Genomic DNA, 22,577 nt, shown 5'->3' with positions numbered 1-22,577 from the left:
TAAAAAAAATATATATATACTATATATATATACTATATATACCATCATATATATATTATATATATCACCGATCTCTATGATTTTTTGACACAACAATACATACTATATACGTAAGCAATCGGTGAAATTTGAAGCTTATAACTGTTAAAATGGGGAAGAAATTGCGCAAAGTTTCTTATCTGAACAATCGGTTGTATGAGATATATACTATGTATACCACCGATCTCAATGATTTTTTCAGACATCAATATATGCTATACACGTAAGCAGTTGGTGAAATTTGAAGCTTCTAGCTGTTAAAATGGGGTAGAAATTGCGAAAAGTTTCTTATCTGAGCAATCGGTTGTATGAGATATATACTATATATACAACCGATCTCTATGATTTTTTCAGACAACAATATATGCTATATACGTAAGCATTCGCTGAAATTTGAAGCCTCTAGCTCTTAAAATAGGGCAGTAATTACGAAAAGTTCCTTATCTGAACAATCGGTTGTATGAGATATATACTATATATACAACCGATCTCTATGATTTTTTCAGACAACAATATATGCTATATACGTAAGTATTCGCTGAAATTTGAAGCCTCTAGCTCTTAAAATAGGGCAGTAATTACGAAAAGTTCCTTATCTGAACAATCGGTTGTGGGGGATATATACTATATATACGACCGATCTCATAAATTTTTTCAGGCAACAATATGTGCAATATCCGAAAGTATATGGTGAAGTTAGAAACTTCAATCTGTTAAATTGGGTAAGATATTACAAATATCCTCTTTTTCTGAAAAATCGGTTGTATGGAGGATATATGCTATAGTGGTCCGATCCGGTCAGTTCCGACAAATGTCTAATCGGACACCCAAATACACCTGCTCACCAAATTTTATCAAGATATCTCAAAAATTGAGGGACTAGTTTGCATACAAACAGACAGACGGACAGACGGACAGATGGACATGGCTAAATCAACTCAGCTCTTCAACCTGATTATTTCGGTATACTTAATGGTGGGTCTATCTATTTTCCTTTAAGGACTTACAATTTTCGGTTTCGTGACGAAATTAATATACCATTTCATTTTCATGAAAGGTATAACAAGCAAACACAAAACAAAACAATACAATTTTAATTAAACAAATAACAAGTAGGCATATCGATATAAATATTTTATTGAAAATGTATTTAAATATTAACGCTAGACAAAACGGCTTTGAAAATAATCACTGAATATTCTACATATATATGTAGATGTGAGACACCCTCACATACGCGCCTTAGTTTTGTGCTCTAAATATATGCATGTAAATGAAGTAATCGGCAATTGGTGATATTTAATCAGCGATAATTTAGCATCCAATTCTGTATGAAATTGCATAAATGCTTAAATTCAAATTTACTGTTGCGGACAGAAAAATAACAGTTTTCAATAGTTTAAGAAAAAACGTCTATGAATTTTGTAACTGAAACCACGGTCTCAATCTCAAAAACCTTTTGGAAAAAAAAATTTAAATTCGAAAAAATGTTACGAAAATTTAAATTTAAGCTTAGCAGGGTGTAAGCTAAAACTCTAGAGAAACTCGCTTTGATTTTTTAAGTTCTTGTTCGAGATACTTTTTTGATTTTCTTTAATATTAAGTTTTTCTTACAAATAGTTAAAAATTAATGCGAATTTTGGGAGACGTATAGCTTGTAATTACTTAAACTAAAATTCGTTTGGCTACAAAACTGCACACTTAAAAAATTTGAAAATTTCAAATACAAATTTTGCAATTTTTTTCCGTAAGTATCATATATAAAAAAGTCATTTAAATGACGATATTTGAAAAAAATTACTGCTATTTTTCTACTCGCTGCTGTACACGCAAGCAGCCAAAATCATAGCTAAATTTTATCAGGTTTTTTCTGTTTTTATTTTCGAAAAATTCGAACTTTCAAACTTTTTTTTTTTTTTTGTTTCTAGATAATTTAAAAAAAAACTTTATTTGGAAGCTTTTTGAGAATGCAATTTTATAGTAAAATATAATAAAAGTTTTAAAACTCATAAGAAAAATTTCAAAAATGTTACGAGTTTTCCAATAGTTTTGAAGACATTTTTGAAATTGGTTTATGTACATAGTTTTCTTTATACTATTCATTTTGGTTTTTTTAAGTTTACCATATATATGTAATTTGCAAATCATGTTTACAGCTATTTCTTTACTTGCAGTTATATATCTATGTTTGTGCATTTGTTCGAAAACATACAGGCAATTGTAAAAGCATCGTAATTAATATTTCATTGCAAACTTCAAGCCAACATCGACATTAATTACGCATATTGTTTTGGTTTTTTGATCTCCTTGCTTGTGAAAGCCGATACGCCCATCCTTTGATATATCGACAGTTTCTATATACGAATATAGTTGTGTATGCATACGCTATATCCCAAGGTACATTCAGCTTTTTGCCGGCATTTTGTTGTGCCAAACATTGAAAAATCGGAGGGTGTTGTTAAATCACTGAAGCGCTTAAAGAGACATAAATCGTTTAATCCATTGCATACTCACAAACCCACACAAATGCAAAATTTTATGCTCAAATATGCGTATTTGAATATATCTTTAATACTCTTGCTTGAGTGCATCAATTTGCGTGTAAAAATACATATGTACATTTGTGTGAAACTTTTATGCTTTGCTGAGTTCTTGTTTGTTTTATTCACACTTGCTTGCACTTCGCATAGCTAAAGGACTTGGGCAGTGTAGATATTTCATATAAATCATCACTTTTTTCATAGGCAACTTAATATCTGTGAAGCTCTGAGTTTTCGGATAAAGTAAAAACTGATGTGATTTTCATGCTGCTCGATGCGACTGAATTTTACTCACCTGTTTTTAGTATGTGGCGAGCTTCTTTGTCAGAATGGGCTTTAAAAAACAGTATATTATGAAGTTATATTTAACTTTTTGAGCAAAATTTTCAATCCTTAATTGGGAAAGAAAAATTATGGTTCGCTTTGAAGGATACTTTTTATACAATATGTCTACTTCACAAAGCTTTCGCAGGTACCTTTAATTCAAAAAGATCGTAAATTGCTCGAATAGTTTATCATAACTTATATTAAGCACAAAAGTTTATGCTTTGATAACAAAAGTAACGAAATCTTGTGTGGATAGGTTATATCTCCTATTATGCAAAAGCTCTCGACAAGTACTTCATTTTTTAATTGCGCTATCAACTACTTTTGATAAGTCATCTACACATCAAAAAACTGAGTCATCGGTTATTCAGCATCGGCTCACAGTTCATCACCACACCGGCTCAACTTTCATGGATCCATCCAACATCGAATCGCCTATTAATTGAATTTTTTGGCGACGCTACTCACTTGCCCTGTCCCATCGGCCATTTGAGCACTTGTCAGTCACCTGTTCTGCTGTATAAATTGTACCCATCTGCGAGGCGCTTCAATAATTTCAATTAAATATTTGCTTGCGCATATTGAAAAGTATTGAGACCATGAGATCTTGCGAATTCTATTTCAGCAACCATGTAGGAAGGTAAGATCAACATTTCCTCCAAACCAACGTCGTTTCCTCTAATCCAAAGTCATTCTATTCATTCGAGAACTCGAAAAAAATCAAAAGGTTTCCAATCGTAATAAATTTAAATTATCTAAGTTCTAATGCAGACAATAAACTGCCAATAATATTCATTCAGACTTAATTCAGCAGTTGGCCCGTTATTCATACGGAGGACGCACTAAGACATCTGGAAAGCCTGAAAACATACTAATCCGATGAAATTTCATCTTTTGGGCTAAAACACATATGAGTTCCTGTTAAAACCTCTTACAGATCTTTTCAACGCATGGCTAAAGCAGAGAATATTTCCAAAGAAGTGGAAAGAGTTATTTATAACACCACATTACAAAAATGGGAACAGATCCTGTGTTTTAAACTATCAAGCTAAGCTCAATGTTATCTCCATGCTTTTTAAATCAATCCTCACAAAGCAACTAGCTCATAAGCTTTCCTCAACTATTGACTTGTCTCAATATGATTTTCGCATGGCTAAATCTACCGTGACTAACTTACTAGAGTTCACGTGCTCAACGGATTTAAAGCTAACAGCGAACTCGATGTCATTTATACAGATTTTAGTAAAGCTTTAAAAGACCTCCCCAAAGCATTCGAGACTAAATTTCATGGGGTTCAGATAAGAGGGTTATATAGGATCCAAAAGGATAGGAGGATAGATCCAAAATACGATGGTACAATCTACTAAAGCAGTTAACAATTTTCTACTTGTGCTGATGGTACTTACACCAGTGACCTTAAGAGATGTGCCGTAAGCGTTTAGTTCCCTGTATATAGAAACGAAATTAGTACATTTGTAGTACATAAAAAAATTTGAATTTTAATGTTTCGTTATTTTAGTTTCAACTTATTAATGTACCTGTCATTCTTATATATTTGTAATGCATATGAAGCTTATTTAAATGCCTATCGCAATTTATTCATGTACTTGACGTACTTTAATAGTAAAACTGTCTTAAATTTGCTCTTATTTTGCCTAAAGACTTTGATGTTCTCTCCCGTCGCACAATGATGACAACAATTGTTGTTTTTGTGTTTGCTCGAATAACTTTTCATCTGCTCTGTGTGCTGACTCTTGACGGCATTTCATTTTCTGCAGCAATTTTAAACTCGTCTATACACATTTAATAAAGGTACAAGCTGCTTTTAGTAGTTTTCTTTTTTGTTTTTGCATATATATTTTTTTTTTAGTTTATAAACCTTGACTTTCTTATACAAATACAACAACCCGCATCCCTGACATATGTGTGACAAGCATACATACTGACTGACTTACATACCTAAATACATATATACTACGTACAAAGGAGCGCATTATTTCAATTTTTCACTTACTCACTTTTCAGTATGTCACTCACGTTTAGATCTGTTGTCGGCCACGTTAAATGAACTTCCTGTCGTTATTACTTTTTTCCTTCTATTCTAAAGTTTGCGGCAGCATTGCAGCCTGCCTACCTTTGTTGGTAAAATTTTTTGTTATACCTTTCAAACATACGATTAATAATATCTTTGTACTAAGTATTCGAAAGTTTGTGACCATCATGAAACCATAAATATCTCTATGTAATTGATTGTGTTTTCTATTAATACTAGCTTAAATCAGGGGAACTATGTAGCATATTCACCAATCCACTCAAATGACCTTGTGGTTATAGTAAACCTTACCAAGTAGCGCAACTAACAGCTGGTCGCTCAAAATTAGCAGACACACGCAAACATCACTAATGGCCATATTACGAAAATCTTTACAGAAATTCAAGTTAAATTTTTAAACAGCCATAAACTGTAATAATTTTGGAAAATATAGCTTTTAGGACACCTTATTTGCAGTAATTTCGTTATATTCAGGTATTTCGTTATTTTTTCAATATTTATCTTCAATAATTACTACAAAGATTGAAAGTATATCGATGCAATGCAACTCTGCTCTTTCTACTTCATTCCACTCCATTTGACTGCCTTTCACTCTATACGAAACATAACCTCAATTTAAGCTGCCAAATTATATAATAAACAATGCTTGTGGTTTTAAAACAAAACCAAATAATTTCGAATCAAAAATATAAATATAGTCATGCGTTCTTTTTCACAATATTTTATAATTCATATGATTGATATGTGATAGCTCAGTGAATAAAGCACACAGCTCTGATGATGAGCACTTCGGCACGAGTCCTGGCAACGTACTGCACAGTTGTTTTTTGTTTTTTTTTTTTTTTCAAATACAAGTGCGGACTTTTTGCTTTAAAATTTAAACCAAATTCTGCGCTTTCACTTTCACAAAACCAAGTACATATTATCTGAATTTTTAATTAAATTGGTCATATGTCGTCGGTCCCATGCAAGACTAGCTCTTTTCACTTGTTCGCATGCAAGAAAAGCTTAGGTCCAGATTTGCAGGGTCGTGCAAACATTTTTTGTAAAGTTATGTAAAAAGAACATACAGTTATTGGTACTTTTTTATGCAGTAAACTCGTAAAAATTATAACAGTGCAAAAAGAAAATTGTATTGTAAATCACTTTTTTTTGCGAATTTATCGTTTTTCAAAGCTCATTCAATCAAATTTGATTTCCTGGTGCCAGTTTGGCTTGGGATTGGATTTGTTTGTTTTGCGCTCTTTTTCTTCTTAAAAATATAGGGAAACTTCTCGAAACCTTTTCGGAGTACCAGCCCGACCATTTGAACCTATAAGTCTATTATCTGCTGTACGGATCACAATCTTAAATATTGTATATAAAGTTACCGGTGTTCCAAAAAAAATTTTCCGGTTGTAATAGCGTGTTTCCAAGAGGTGGAACGGTTACCTTACTGATTTTATAAAATTAACCGCTTTCAAAAATGAATAGATACCATTTCAAAAACAATACCGGCTGGAAAAAAATAACCGGGTCCCCAAAAAAATTCATTTAGGAAAATGAACCGAGGGTAACCCTGGAATGTGGTTGTATGACATGTGTATCAAATAAAAGGCATTAAACAGTATTTTATGAGGGAGTGGGCCATAGTTCTATAGGTGGACGCCATTTAGGGATATCGCCATAAAGGTGGATCAGGGTTGACTCTAGAATTTGTTTGTACGATGTGGATATCAAATTAAAGGTATTAATGAGGGTTTTAAAAGGGAGTGGTGGTAGTTGTATAGGTGAAGGCGTTTTCCAGTTATCGTCCAAAATGTGGACCAGGGTGACCCAGAACATCATCTGTTGGATACCGCTAATTTATTTATATATGCAATACCACGAATAGTATTCCTGCCAAGATTTCAAGGGGTTTTTACTTCGCCCTGCAGAACTTTTTCATTTTCTTCTACTTAATATGGTAGTGTTACACCCATTTTACAAAGTTTTTTTCTAAAGTTATATTTTGCGTCAATGAACCAATCCAATTACCATTTTTCATCCCATTTTTCGTATTTGATATAGAATTGTGGAATTTTTTTCAGTTTTCGTAATTTTCGATATCGAAAAAGTAGGCGTGGTCATAGTCGGATTTTGGCTATAGTTTATACCAAGATAAAGTGAGTTCAGATAAGTACGTGAAATGAGTTTAGTAAAGATATATCGACTTTTGCTCAAGTTATTGTGTTGACGGCCGAGCGGAAGGACCGACGGTCGACTGTGTATAAAAACTGGGTGTGGCTTCAACCGAATTCGCCCTTTTTCATAGAAATAAGTTATCGTCCTAGAGTCTAAGCCCCTACCAAATTTCACAAGGATTGGTAAATTTTTGTTCGACTTATGGCATTAAAAGTATCCTAGACAAATTAAATGAAAAAGGGCGGAGCCACGTCCATTTTGAAACTTTCTTTAATTTTTGTATTTTGTTGCACCATATCATTACTGGAGTTGAATTTTGACATAATTTACTTATATACTGTAAAGATATTAAATTTTTTGTTAAAATTTTACTTTAAAAAAATTTTTTTTTTTTAAGTGGGCGTGGTCGTTCTCCGATTTTGCTAATTTTTGTTATGCATATATATAGTAATAGGAGTAACGTTCCTGCCAAATTTCATCATGATATCTTCAATGACTGCCACATTACAGCTTGCAAAACTTTTAAATTACCTTCTTTTAAAAGTGGGCGGTGCCACCCCACTGTCCAAAATTTTACTAATTTTCTAATATGCGTCATAATTTCAACTCACCTACCAAGTTTTATCGCTTTATCCGTCTTTGGTAATGAATTATCGCACTTTTTTCAATTTTTCGAAATTTTCGATATCGAAAAAGTGGGCGTGGTTATAGTCCGATATCATTTTAAATAGCGATCTGAGATGAGTGCTCAGGAACCTATATACCAAATTTCATCAAGATACCTCAAAATTTACTCAAGTTATCGTGTTAACGGACGGACGGACGGACATGGCTCAATCAAATTTTTTTTCGATCCTGATGATTTTGATGTATGGAAGTCTATATCTATCTCGATTCCTTTATACCTGTACAACCAACCGTTATCCAATCAAAGTTAATATACTCTGTGAGCTCTGCTCAACTGAGTATAAAAACATTCTTCCGTAATGAAAAAGAATTGTACAACAAGATATAAGTATAATAAAAAAAAATGTGTTATTAGACTAAAAATAGACAAACTGAAGTAATTTAGAAAACAAATATAAGCTGTCTGTTTGAATAGATAAAAGTCAATGCTTTATAATAATTTTTTAACAAACAATACCAAAAAATATATTTGAAGACCGTTTTTATGAAAGTCATGGACGGTTCGGCCCTTTGGAGAAATTGCCTTATGTCTTCAGAAAAAATTATTAATTTTCAACATAATTCAATTTTTTTAGTTCTTCTATAATTGTATGATTCCTATTGTAAGATTCCTATGCGAAAAATACTAAAATTAAAATTAAGAATGCAGCGTCCTCAAATTAAAAGTGAACAGGGCTAGTGATATAGCTTCTTCCTTTTTTGAATAGTTAGCTAAAATCGAGAAATTTGTGTTATAACTACCAATCTATTGAACAAGCTTTTTCGAAAAACTTTCTAAGCCAAAATTTTCATAGGAATGGTCATGTTTAGATGAACATACAAAAGAAAGTTTCTGTATTATATTTCATATTTAGTTTCATTTCAGCAAATTTCAAAGTGATAACAAAACTAATGTATATGAAAGCTATAAAACCTTTGCCATCGCCGAATACAGTTCGGTCCTTACTTAACTTTTATTACATTTTTTATTTTTCAAAACATTTGTAGTTTGTAGTTTTCAGCAAGTTTTGTGTAATGTTGCTTTCACTCTATTTTGCTATGTTTTTATTTCTCTTTTATTATTTTTATTACCTCATGGTTTTTATTGTATTTTGTTGATGGCTTTTTGTTGTTGTTATTTCCTTATGCACTCACATGTGTAGTGAGTACTTATAACTTTTGTGCGTTTGCTTGTTTTTTTGCACTTTATTGTTATCTGAAATTTTTGTTGTTGCTCTTCTTATTGTTATTGTTTTTGTTGTCATGGAAAGCATCTGAAGTTGCTTGGAGCGATGTGATTTCATTGTATTTCGTATTATTCTATCCATTCATTCATTTGTTCTTTTGCTACTCACTTTTTGAGACAAGCAAATGAATGTAGAAAAGAATAGAATAAAGTCGGCTTAGAGTGTAAAGGTGCTAACTACAATTTGTTGGAAAAAACTTTTGGATGCAGTTTGATAGAGCAGGAGATTTTACATCATCTAGACAAAATAGTATAATTCCGTATATAGCAAGAAAGTAGTAAAGTTCACGTACTGCCTCTTATGAATTTTGATGCCAATATTTATCTGCGATACCAATTTACTAACTGATCAATAAAAATTCAAATTTAGAGATAAAACGGGATTTAAAATATATATTACATGTGACGAATATTAGCAGCTTCGATAAGTCGCTATGCTTCAGATAAAAAAATGCACAACGAAAGCGAAGTGAGCAGCACATATGTACATGTACAAAGCAATTAACGGCGCATATTACTCAGCCATATACACACATACTCGTATGCACAGAAGGCAACAGTGTGAGCGCATAAAAGACCAGAAGTTACTACTTACACATATGCACGCAAATAACAAAAAGCCAAACATAAATATGAGTACAGAAATGAGAAATAAATGAGCAACTGTTCGAGAAGGCTGTTCGTGCAAAATCTAAACCGTAGGAGAAATAGACGAATTAGGCAACTGAGATTATAAAAGCAGCGCAAAAAGCTAAAAGTAAAGTACGCGAGTTATGCAAATTACTACTACTCAAAGTAGTGTGGTAAATAAAAAACATTATACTGAATATTTGAGCTCTTTATTCTGCAGTTCAGCGACTCAAGCAATAACAGAAGATGCAGAATAATCAAGGATTCATAAAATCCGTTACAATATATCGGATATCTTGAATCTCCAAACCAAAAAAGCAGTAAATCAAATTTCAAAAAGCAGAAAAGCAGTATAATATAAATAAAACTGGCTCATTCCATTTCAAGACACCCGGTCAGCGCAGGTCATGTTATTGATTTTGATGAAATTTTAATGTGTTGTTCTTTGGTCAAAATAATGAAACTCATGTTTTTTTTTTGTCTCAAAAAATTTTGTATCGGATTTAATGGCAATTGAATTCCATAAAATGCAATCGGTATTTTATTCACCTATTTTTTCAACTGTCAATAATTTTGTCAAACACTAACCGATTCTCATGATTTTTTCTTTGTAATATTCGTTATTATATTTACTTTTATATAACTTTATAAACAATAGCATATAGTTTAAAAATTTGTTGTTTCACCATTTTGACCAAAAAACAACATATTAAAATTTCATCAAAATTAAAAATCATGTCCTGTGCGGACCGTGTGTCTTGAAATGGAATGAGCCTACTGCTTTTATTCTCTGACAATTGGTTTTAGAGAGAGAAAGGTTATATTTCAACACTAAAATAACGTTATACAAAAATTTTCATAAAAGCAGTGTAATACATACATATATGACACTACTTTATGTTGTTTTGGATTCCAAGCTAGAAAAACTGACGCAACTTTATCAGAACTTTAAAATACAAAAACAATTTCTACCATGAAAAAATGAGACCCCCAAAATTAGTGAGTTTGACATGTTTTTTTTTTTTTTTTTGTTTATGCTTTATTTAACAATAACACGGGGAAATTATTTCTGTATCTGATGGTACACTTTTTTCACAAAATGCACAAAATTTACAAACAAAAATAAAAAAATCATTTGTCAGAAAAAATTAAGAAAAAACGGTCGAATGTCCTAAAAGAAAGAAAAACCTATCGAAATACAAACTGGCTAGTTTTTTTAATGAACTAGGTTGTATTTTTCTTGTTTTTCGTTAGTTATTTGAAATATAGTTTACACACTTACACGAGTACTGAAACTGTAAAGGAGGGAGAGCGACAAAAAATATAAGAGAAAATATAAAAAAAATACAGAGGAAATAAAGTAGTGTCATATAGGTATAAGTCAAACTATTCTATGAAAAAAGAATAAAAAGCAGTAAATTTTATTTTGATATTAGGTTTACAGGACATGAACGCGGTTCGCGTCTAATTTCGGGCTCCGAAAAGAAATATGTACCAGAACCGCATGATAATGGTTGCCATAGAGTCATTTAAATGGTCTTATTTAATATTTTTTTTTTTTTTTTTTTTTGTAGACCAAATAAAACTATTTATTTAGTTAAAGCCAACGCCAAACTCTCATTTCATATATCTATTTTAATATTTTACTGCCTTTTTTCTATGGACGACAATATAATGAGTATTACCCAACCAACTTTATGTTAAGTTTACTTCAAGAGGTGTTAATGAAAATGGAAATAGTGTTTTGCCTATCTTTGTACATTTTATAAATCTCACATAGCAGGTTTACACATAAAGCCCACATTATGGCGCGTAGGGGAAGTTTTTTATAAACAACACGTGCGAAATACGTTTTTGCATTATTTTGTGGACGTGACTTTTCTAAATGTACATAAGTAAGTTTATCATGCGCACTGAATGCGTTTGTTTTTCCAAGAACAAAAATTTCTGTAAGAAATGTTCTGACGAAAAATAGCTTTACGTGCATATATACAAATATGTACATATGAAGTCCAATCAATCAACCAAAAATATGAAAATGTTACAGAAATATGAATATGTATATTCTTAAACAAATTCACTTAAAATCTTATCACAATTCTTTAGAAAAAATTCTAGCCTTATAATTAGCGTTTGTTTTTAGTTTTCTTGTGGCCAAAAAATTTGCGGAAAAGCTTGAATCAAATTTCTTTTTATTCAATTTTCTATTACTTTTTGTTATTTCATTTTACTCATTTTGCTATTATTTTCTGTGTATTATAGTAATAGAAATAACCAATACTCTTTAATGTCATTTCTTTGTTTCCTTTGTTCTGATTTCAACAAACAAACCGAAAAATATAAAGGGAAATGAACTGAATGCAATTTCTTAGAGTATATAACACTGTCTTTTAATGGTTTAAAAGCATTTATTTTGAAGAAAAATTTTAAATTTCGAATTATAATTAACAGAAATCGGAGTACTAAAACGCTCCGAGTTCACGGTTACGTATGTGTAAGTCACCACAAACAAGCAATATCGAGCACATATTCGATGAAACTATATGAATAGCGAATTATATTACCATTAGAAGCCTATAAGCCAAACTTGTAGTAAAAAGCTTTATTGGATACTGATATATCAAATAATTATATTCATGGGAAATATTAGGGACATAAAAATCTTGATTTCACAAAATACCGCCAATTTTCTTCAGGAGCTTTTCTAAGCGCTCTTTGTTTTTTTTTTCAGTGAGGGTTGCAGCGTTTTTTTTTTCCTGCTGACCTTTTTACATGTGCACCCAAAATATGTATGTCCCGACGTTATCAAAGTTTTCAAGGTAGTCCCTGCAGCACAGGGTCGATCCTGATATCTTTACTAAAACCATACCAAAATTACTGTGGAATGACTTGGGAATAGTCAACACAATCGTGCAGAAAAAAGGGATAATGCACCACCAAAGACCGATAAAGTGACCAAAAAATATAAACTTGGTGAATTTTTGAAAATTGGCGTGACACCGAAAAAGAAATTTTAAAAGTTTTTAACCCGTCAATCTAAATCCATGTCGGTCGGAGATTGTCGCTGTTTTATATACAGTGGCTCACAGCTTATTTCGTGCAGCTACAGAACAAAATTGTAGGGCTATATAGAAAGTAAACTAGTGACGGTGTCAAAAAAATTCAAATGGAAAATTATAATAAGAATATGCTTTTATTTGAACAAATACTTAATTTTCATGTGTTTACACGTTTGTGCTAATTATTTAATAAAAACTAAAATTATCTCAAAAACTAAAGTCACAGCTTATTTCGTAGACTGCGCCCTGCCTTAGAAAAAATTACTTTTTTATTTAGTTTAGTACCTCGTATGACCACCATTTTCTTAAATAACATCTTTAAGATGATTTTCCATAGATGCAATTAGTTTCTGAGCGGCTTCGCGTGGTACCTCATGCCTTTCTTCGACAAAAGTAGTTTTTTTATCGCTAATTTTACTAATCTCCCTTTTCCGTGTAGCCGATTCCAAAATTGACCACAAATTTTCAAAGACATTTAAGACGAGAGATTGTGGAAGTGGATTCATGAGGTGTAGACAGTTCCGTATTACCCATGCCCACACAACTCCGGCACAATCTCGGATTTGTGTTAAAGGTATTTGTCTTGGTTATCGCGAAATCGATCACGTACACCTAAATTAGGAGTAATTTGCAACAAATTATCTTTTCGTAAGGTTAAATAAAATGTTTTGTACATTGTGCCATCAACGAAAGTTGTTTTCAAGTTTTTATTTTTGAGCTCTGAAATTGCTTTTTAAGCTCCGTATTTGCTTTACGCCCCACTTTAGTCATGCCATATAAGCCAAATATATAAAAATATTGATTCAGAAATGATACTTAGCAGAACGGGTTGGAAACTACGCACACTTTTATGTACAGCTTTTCGTCTGTCCTTTCTCCTTCCGTTAACACAAAAACTTAATCAAAAATTTAAATATCTACATCAAATATAGATGAGCTCAAAATATGTTTCTGTTCAAAACGGTCAAAGTCAGGTATTAACCACGCCTATATTTTTGATATCGAATATTTTGTTTGTAACATTTCTCTTTAAATGTATTCTTAAACTATAAATGAGAGCATACAGGTGGACTTACTTGTATTAAGTAGTTTTGAGAGATATGAATCCGTATAGTGTTTTACGATCACGTATCTAAAAGCAATTTCACTCAAACAATAAATATTAATCTGTAAAAATATTCGTAAGAACCATAATAATTTACGGATCTAATGAGTACTGGAAGCCACCATTTTATATATATTTCCCTTATCCGATTACACATTTCAAAGCTTTTTCTATTAAAAAACTGATTTCAATAAGCGTTCGTATAACATCATACGGGCCCTGGAACTTCAACCACAGAAGTCGTTTTAAATGTAAACTAAATTTTCAATCAATAAGTTTAATAAATTTAAAAGTTGGTTTTCTTCGCTTTACCCATGGCAGAACGATACAAGGTGGCAGCATGGGACAGCTGAATATAAACTTTTTTTATTTAATTTGATACATCAACTTCCGGCGCAGTACGATTTTGACATTTGTCCATCGAATTTACAAAAACGAAGTACATGGAATTTTTATTTATGTTTGTAGGTATGTCACCATGCTGCCACCGTGTATGGTTCCGCCATGGCTTTACCGAAAATGTGTCACTCGTAGATACGATGTTAACGAATAAACGGGACGATGTGTATATACATATGTGCATACACGCATATGTTTTTACATAGCTATATTGTAATATATACTGTGAAAGTACATGGAAACAAATATATATATCAAGAGGCAACACTTTTTTACTATTATGTTTAGTTATTTGCGCTCACAATTCTTCATTTTTCATTATTGCTTTTTTCTAAACAACAGCTTTTGTGTGGTTACATCGATGTTACCACCTATTTTAGTGGGTAAACAATTATCCGGCTACTTTCGTGGGAAGAATACCAAAAGGGTACAAAATTTACCACATGAAGAAAGTTGCCGTGGTGAAGAAAGTTGTTACCACATTAGAATCAGGCTGTTAATAGTAAATCAGAAACTGTCAATACAAACAAAATGTGGAATGGGAAAATTTGAAATCGAAAAAGTTGTTCGCGGTATTTAGCTTATGTTTACATACATACATGTATGCTATAGGATAAATTTCCAATGCCGAATGCTTGGTTGTTGTGCCAGAGATAAAAAGGGAAATCAAATAGACCAAATATATAAAAATTATGAGCAGTTTGAGTGTTAGTTTAACAAAAAATAAAAATCAAATAAGATGTCGAAAACATTGACGACTTGTGCTGTATGTGGTGCTTATGCCTTGGAACCATACTGTGTTTTAAGGCTCCTAGTCCAGTGGGCGACGTCAGTAGGTAAAGAGCTGTAATCCGACGTTAAGCAAGTCTTCCTCTGTTTGCGAAAATCATTTAATTCCCAAAGATGTTATTAACTTTTAAGTCCAGACAAGTGCTTTTAAGAAGGCGCATTTGTTCCCCAGTGCGGTAAAAAAGGACTTTACTTCCCAATTACCTCCACAGCTCAAATTAGCACTTCTTAGCAAGAGGCATTTTGCATGGGTTCCTGAGGGGAAAAGATTTTGTTCTCCATTCTTCTACAAAAATGGTCCTGGGTTAACTTCCCGTTCAAAGCAACATCAAAGTTTTAGGAACAATTTTTTTTCAATTAGAAGAAAATTTGTCTAAGCGGGATCGCCCCTCGGCAGTGTTCGGCAAGCACTCCGAGGGTATTTCTGCCATGAAAAGCTTCTCAGTGGAAACTCATTTGCCTGACAGATGCCGTTCGGAATCGGCATAAAACAAGTAGGTCCCGTTCCGTCAATTTGTAGGAAAAATTAAAAAGAGCACGACGCGAATTGGAAAAGAAGCTGGAGTATATTACGGGTTTGCTTATTCCGGTATGTTCGAGATTTTTATACTCAGTTGAGCAGAGCTCACAGAGTATATTAAGTTTGATTGGATAACGGTTGGTTGTACATATATAAAGGAATGGAGATAGATATAGACTTCCATATATCAAAATAATCAGGATCGAAAAAAAATTTGATTGAGCCATGTCCGTCCGTCCGTCCGTCCGTTAACACGATAACTTGAGTAAATTTTGAGGTATCTTGATGAAATATGGTATGTAGGTTCCTGAGCACTCATCTCAGATCGCTATTTAAAATGAACGATATCGGACTATAACCACGCCCACTTTTTCGATATCGAAAATTTCGAAAAACCGAAAAAGTGCGATAATTCATTACAAAAGACCGATAAAGCGACGAAACTTGGTAGATGAGTTGAGCTTATGACGCAAAATACAAAATTAGTAAAATTTTGGACAATGGGCGTGGCATCGCCCACTTTTTAAAGAAGGTAATTTAAAATTTTTTGCAAGCTGTAATTTGGCAGTCGTTGAAGATATCATGATGAAATTTGGCAGGAACGTTACTATTATTACTGTATGTACGCTTAATAAAGTAAGCAAAATCGGAGAAGGACCACGCCCACTTTTAAAAAAAAAATTTTTTTAAAGTAAAATTTTAACAAAAAATTTAATATCTTTACAGTATATAAGTAAATTATGTCAAGATTAAACTCCAGTAATGATATGGTGCAACAAAATACAAAAATAAAAGAAAATTTAAAAATGGGCGTGGCTCCGCCCTTTTTCATTTAATTTGTCTAGGATACTTTTAACGCCATAAGTCGAACAAAAATTAACCAATCCTTTTGAAATTTGGTAGGGGCATAGATTTTCTGACGATAACTGCTTTCTGTGAAAACGGGCGAAATCGGTTGATGCCACGCCCAGTTTTTATACACAGTCGTCCGTCTGTCCTTCCGCATGGCCGTTAACACGATAACTTGAGCAAAAATCGATATATCTTTACTAAACTCAGTTCACGTACTTACCTGAACCCACTTTACCTTGGTATGAAAAATGAACGAAATCCGACTATGACCACGCCCACTTTTTCGATATCGAAAATTGCGAAAAATGAAAAAAATGCCATAATTCTATACCAAATACGAAAAAAGGGATGAAACATGGTAAGGTAATTGGATTGTTTTATTGACGCGAAATATAACTTTAGAAAAAACTTTATAAAATGGTTGTGACACCTACCATATTAAGTAGAAGAAAATGAAAAAGTTCTGCAGGGCGAAATAAAACACCCTTAAAATCTTGCCAGGTATTACATATATAAATAAATTAGCGGTATCCAACCGATAATGTTCTGGGTCACCTTAGTCCACATTTTGGTCGATATCTGGAAAACGCCTTCACATATACAACTACCACCACTCCCTTTTAAAACTCTCATTAATACCTTTAATTTGATACCCATATCGTACAAACTCATTCTAGAGTCACCCCTGGTCCACCTTTATGGCGATATCTCGAAAAGGCGTCCACCTATAGAACTAAGCCCCACACCCTTTTAAAATACTAATTAACACCTTTCTTTGGATACCCATATTGTACAAACAAATTCTAGGGTCACCCCTGCTCCACCTTTATGGCGATATCTAGAAACGGCGTCCACCTATGGAACTAAGGAATACTCCCTTTTAAAATACTCATTATCACCTTTCTTTTGATGCCCATATTGTACAAACAAATTCTAGGGTCACCCCTGGTCCACCTTTATGGCGATATCTCGAAAATGCGACCACCTATACAACAACCACCACTCCCTTTTAAAACCCTCATTAATACCTTTAATTTGATACCCATATCGTACAAACACATTCTAGAGTCACCCCTGGTCCACCTTTGTGGCGATATTCCGAAAAGGTGTCCACCTATAGAACTAAGCCCCACACCCTTTTAAAATACTCATTAGCACCTTTCTTTTGATACCCATATTGTACAAACAAATTCTAGGGTCACCCCTGGTCCACCTTTATGGCGATATCTCGAAACGGCGTCCACCTATAGAACTAAGGCCCACTCCCTTTTAAAATACTCATTAACACCTTTCGTTTGATGCCCATATTGTGCAAACGCATTTTAGAGTCACCCCTGGTCCATATTTACGGCGATATCTCGAAAAGGCGTCCATATATAGAACTTAGGTCCACGCTCTTTTAAAATACTCATTAATACCTTTCATTTGATACCCATATCGTACAAACGCATTCTAGAGTCAACCCTGATCCACCTTTATGGCTATATCCCTAAATGGCGTCCACCTATAGAACTATGGCGCACTCCCTCATAAAATACTCTTTAATGCCTTTCATTTGATACACATGTCATACAAACACTTTCCAGGATTACCCTCGGTTCATTTTCCTACATGGTTATTTTCCCTTATGTTGTCACCATAGCTCTCAACTGAGTATGTAATGTTCGGTTACACCCGAACTTAACCTTCCTTACTTGTTTTCATTAAATTATTTTTTATTTTATAAAATTCTACTAACGTCTGCAAAATGGAATTCTTGCGAACATCTAACCTTTTTTGATACAGCAGCTCACTTGCCGTCCTTCATGGCAAATTTAGAAAGTTTTTAACACTCTTATATTAGCTTCACTTGTATGTATGCTTGCTTGCAACTCTCTAGGCTAAGCGCGCAAAGGAGAATTAGACCCATTTAGCGGCAATTAGCGGCAGTGCTTAATTAACTCGCTACAAAACGAGTTGTGCTTAATAGAGGAGACATGAACCTCTTTGCTACGGTGCTATCAACATCAAATATCTAAGTGGACTTTAGATACTAAAACCCAATATCTAAAAGCGTGTTTTCTAGTTTTTTTAAACTAAATTAATATTATTTATTATATTATTCTATATTCTTTGTATATCATTAGTTGTTCACTTTATATATTCCAATTAGGATTCAAATAATTAATATGTAATAAAAACAGGGAGTTGTTTTGCTTTGGTGGAATAAATTTTCAATTCTATAAATAACAAAATTCAGCATTATCAATTTCATTTTAAATTTCCTTACATGTTCTCACCAGCTTAATTTGCATTAAACCAAATTCCAAAATATTTTAAACTGTCGATTCAAGAAATAAAACAATCAGCCTTTCAGACCATTCAAACTTGGATTTAGTATGTTGTTAAAGATTGGATGTTAGTTTTTGAAGGATTAATTTTCAATAGATTATATTGGGACGATTGAGAAATTGTCTTTAAATCTTCTCAAGTATTGGCTAAAAGTGAATCACGAGTATCAGTTACATAAAGGATAGTCCTTTCATTGGCATTAAATTGGGGTGTTCCATTTAAATCAAGTTTAAATATGTTTTTGATATACATATATTAGAAATAATGTGGGTGCTAATTTGGATCATTACGGAACAACACTTTTTACAGTTTTAATTGAGCTTTTCGAATCTTTAATTAGAACAAACTGTTAACGGATAGAAAGAAAACTTTCAAAGAGGTTAATAGCAACACCATCAACTCCTAAATCCTTAAGTTATTCTATCATAATGGAAATATTCACCGAATACGTAACCCGGTTTTTGAGTTAAATATATATATATATATATAAATGGGGTATTCCATCCCATTTCAACCAATTTTGAACCCGACCCCTTTAGAATTGGCTGAAAGTTTTTCTTCTTTTTCTAGCTTACGAAAGATGTTTTTCAGAAGTTTTTCAAATTTTTTCATCCAACTCAAAAAACGTTATGAATTTTTACAAAAACTCCGTTTTTGTTTTCAAAATTCTATAAGTTTTTCAAAAATTGACCGTTTGGGATCTTTTTTTTTTTAATTTGTTTTTAAATAAAAATTTTTAAAGTTTTTTTTTTGTAATTTTTCAGTTTTTCGAGATTTTTCGAATTTCGCCCTTTTTTTCTCAAAAAAACTTCAATCAATTCTGCAATCATCCCCACTAATCCCGGAGTGGGCCGTTTTTTTCAAAATATTTAAAACTTATTTTGAGTTGGAAAACGGTGTTTTTTTAAAATGCTATAACTTTTTCAAAAATTTACCGTTTGGGATCATTTTTTTTTTTTTAAATATGTTTTCAAATGTCCTTTTCGGAAAAAATACAAAAAAAAATTTTAAAATTTGTTTACAGCGCTGATGAGGGCTTTGATGGTACATACGCCACGAATGTTGTCGTGCGAAATAATGGTTCGTGTCTTTACGTTCCACCCGGTATTTTCAAATCGACCTGTAAAATTGATATCACGTGGTTTCCGTTCGATGATCAGCGTTGTGAAATGAAATTCGGGTCATGGACTTATGATGGCTTTCAGGTAAGTGAATATATAATAAAGCGTAAGGTTTATGAAGTTTAAAAAATGTATTGCTAACATAAATCTTTCAATAATTTTGATTAAAAAATATAAATGGTCGAATCTCTCTGTCTAGGCCGGGTCGATTTGTGGGGAGGCAAAAAAATTGCCCATTGGTCTGTGAAAATCATATTCTAGGGATCAAAATAAGAAACTTTGCCGAAGGAACCATACCTCTAAAACGAATTCTGGTGTCCCCCAATTTGGGTCGAACTTTTGGGTAGGGGCATATTTTGAAAAATCCTACTTTGAAATGCCTATTTTTTTTTCTTTTTGGAGTTTATTTTTCTCTTTAGAAATTTATTTAGTCAGAATGAAATGAAAAATTAAAAAAAATGAAGGTATCACTGTGACACAATTGCAGATCGTAAAATTGCTTGTGTTGTTTTTTTTTAAGCCACCAAAAGACACAGCAGGTAGAATTGAAATTACCAATTCCCAAAAGTTCGACCCAAATTGGGGGACACCAGAATTCGTTTTAGAGGTATGGTTCCTTCGGCAAAGTTTCTTATTTTGATCCCTAGAATACGATTTTAACAGAGCAATGAGCGATTTTTAAATCGACCCGCCCTAATATTCACTGTACAATTATCACAAGAGAACAAAACAGTCCTTAAACGATAAGCAATAATGAACCAGCGAGCAAACGTGAAATAATTTTATTGGTGTCATTTGTGTAATTAATTTTAATGGATATTTAATATGCCTACAACAACAACAACATTTTTTTAAAGCAGCATGTGTTGTTGCGCATCATACAGTTACATTGAATATTTTTAACGGCATTTTGCGGTAATTGTTGTTTTTATTGTTGGTCATTTTAGTGGCTAATTCGGGTTTTGGAAGCTTGCACTTTTTTTAATTATTTATGTAGAGTCATTATTGTTCATTTTGTTGTACAATTTTTTTTTTTTTTATTTCGCTTTATTTGGCACGATTCAAATTGTGTGTAAAATTGTTAAAATTAAATTAAATCGAAATATTTTTAATTGCATTATTGCTCAGCCGGAAATTAGACAAATTAATTAGTTCATTGGTTTCCTCTCTACATAAGGTTCGTTTAATTATGATAAATTTTACAAAGAAATTGTTTTTGTTTTAGACCAGCATTCCTATCAGACTCCGTTCTGCCCAAAAAGTGGTTTGGCTACTTTTTAAAAGGATCTACGCTTCCTCTCTTCACTCTCCATATTATTCTCTCCAATTATTCCTGCATTTCTTCCTTAAAAAATGTATCTCACTTCCACTCCCAAACATAATGGCACTCCTACTTCTCTCTCGTTCCCGTATTATCAGTTCCTACTGTGCCTCGGTCCCATGCTTAGCTCAAACTTGCTGCTGCAAAACTACCGGTTCTGTCAAAGGACGTTCTTCCTCTCTACTTTATACCATTCTCTCCATATTGCTTCGACTAGAGCTTAAAAATTCTTCTCGAACACAAGAGCGAATTTTGGGGTGCAGATTGCTGATTTCATATCAACCCCTATTATAAGTCGGTAAGGTAATGCAATCCCTCCTCAAGGAGATCAGCAAAATTTGCACATTTTCGATGCTTATCTTGAGTAGCAGTCCCTCTTGCCCTTTCAAGTGGTGAAGGGATATCCTTTTACTGCTTTTCATTTGTCGTTGCTGCCAACAGTATTACTGGGCTGCTCAGCTGCTCACTTTTTACTCATAGGTTTCTTCTCACTTCGTTTTGTAACGTCGTCGCGTCAAGTTCGGTTTTCCCCACAACTCGACCGCGTGCTATAAAAGGATGCTATTCATGTGGTTGAGTATAAAATGGCGTATAGCGCGGGAATCGAAATGACAAAAAATTGAATTAAGAACGTTTGAAAAACAAAGATTATCGTACTTGGATTAAACCATTAATTCGGAAAGTATCTAAATATATAATATCCTCAATTACGCAGAAACCTACTCACATGGTTCTGGCCTTAGTGCATTACCTGTGTGTTGGTGGAGCAACTGTACAGCAATCTAAAGACAGCAAACTTCTGAGAAAGATTTCACAAAATAAGAATTAGTTATGGCGTTATAGCTTCTAAGTAAGCCGGGCCAAGGTAGTCTGTCATTCAAAGAAATGAATGGAAGCACCTTGAAACTACAAACAAACAAACAAACAAATAGGTTTCTTCTAATACGATTCCAAAACTTCCGCGTCTCTCAGCTACTGTCAATTCATCTGATTTCCCTTATCATAAATTGCTGCTCAACTTTTCCAAACACCGTTTACCCAAGCCAAAATGTTATACTCCTCAAAAACTACAGGTATGTGTGTATTCAAACGTAACATGAAAAAAACTGGTTTTTATTCGGTGAGAATTTGTGTAACATCTTCTCAACCCTGGCTTAGCTGAGTGCTACCTCATCCTTTGATAAACCCCATTTTATCCCCTCAAATTATGATTAGTATTGAAAAATGATGCAAAATCGCATTTATACTTCAAACATTCTATTTATTAAATTTCCACAGTGGAAAGTGCCGTTGAGTCAAAAGACAAAATTCTACACCATTTTTCGCAAAACAAAAAAGATTTACCTAAGAGCAGCTAATGACATTGGCATGCGTTGGCACCACCAACTCTGAATATTTTCTCATTTTAAAAGCTTT

The 22,577-nt window shown here is 33.0% G+C and overlaps 1 protein-coding gene across 5 annotated transcripts in view; it reads left to right on the top strand.

Moving 5' to 3' along the window:
* Nucleotides 1-22,577, top strand: part of nAChRalpha7 (nicotinic Acetylcholine Receptor alpha7) — a 322,772-nt gene that overhangs the window by 202,383 nt on the left and 97,812 nt on the right. For all 5 annotated transcript variants that reach the window (XM_067786137.1, XM_067786135.1, XM_067786136.1 and 2 more), the window contains exon 6: nucleotides 19,744-19,924. In XM_067786137.1, the coding sequence (XP_067642238.1) occupies nucleotides 19,744-19,924 (181 nt within the window). The remainder of the gene's footprint in view (nucleotides 1-19,743; nucleotides 19,925-22,577) is intronic.

The sequence above is a fragment of the Eurosta solidaginis genome, chromosome 4 (assembly GCF_040869045.1).
Source record: "Eurosta solidaginis isolate ZX-2024a chromosome 4, ASM4086904v1, whole genome shotgun sequence".
Classification (NCBI taxonomy): Eukaryota; Metazoa; Arthropoda; class Insecta; order Diptera; family Tephritidae; genus Eurosta; species Eurosta solidaginis.
The sequence above is the reverse complement of the archived record's forward strand: the minus strand, read 5'-3'. Positions and strand labels throughout refer to the sequence as shown.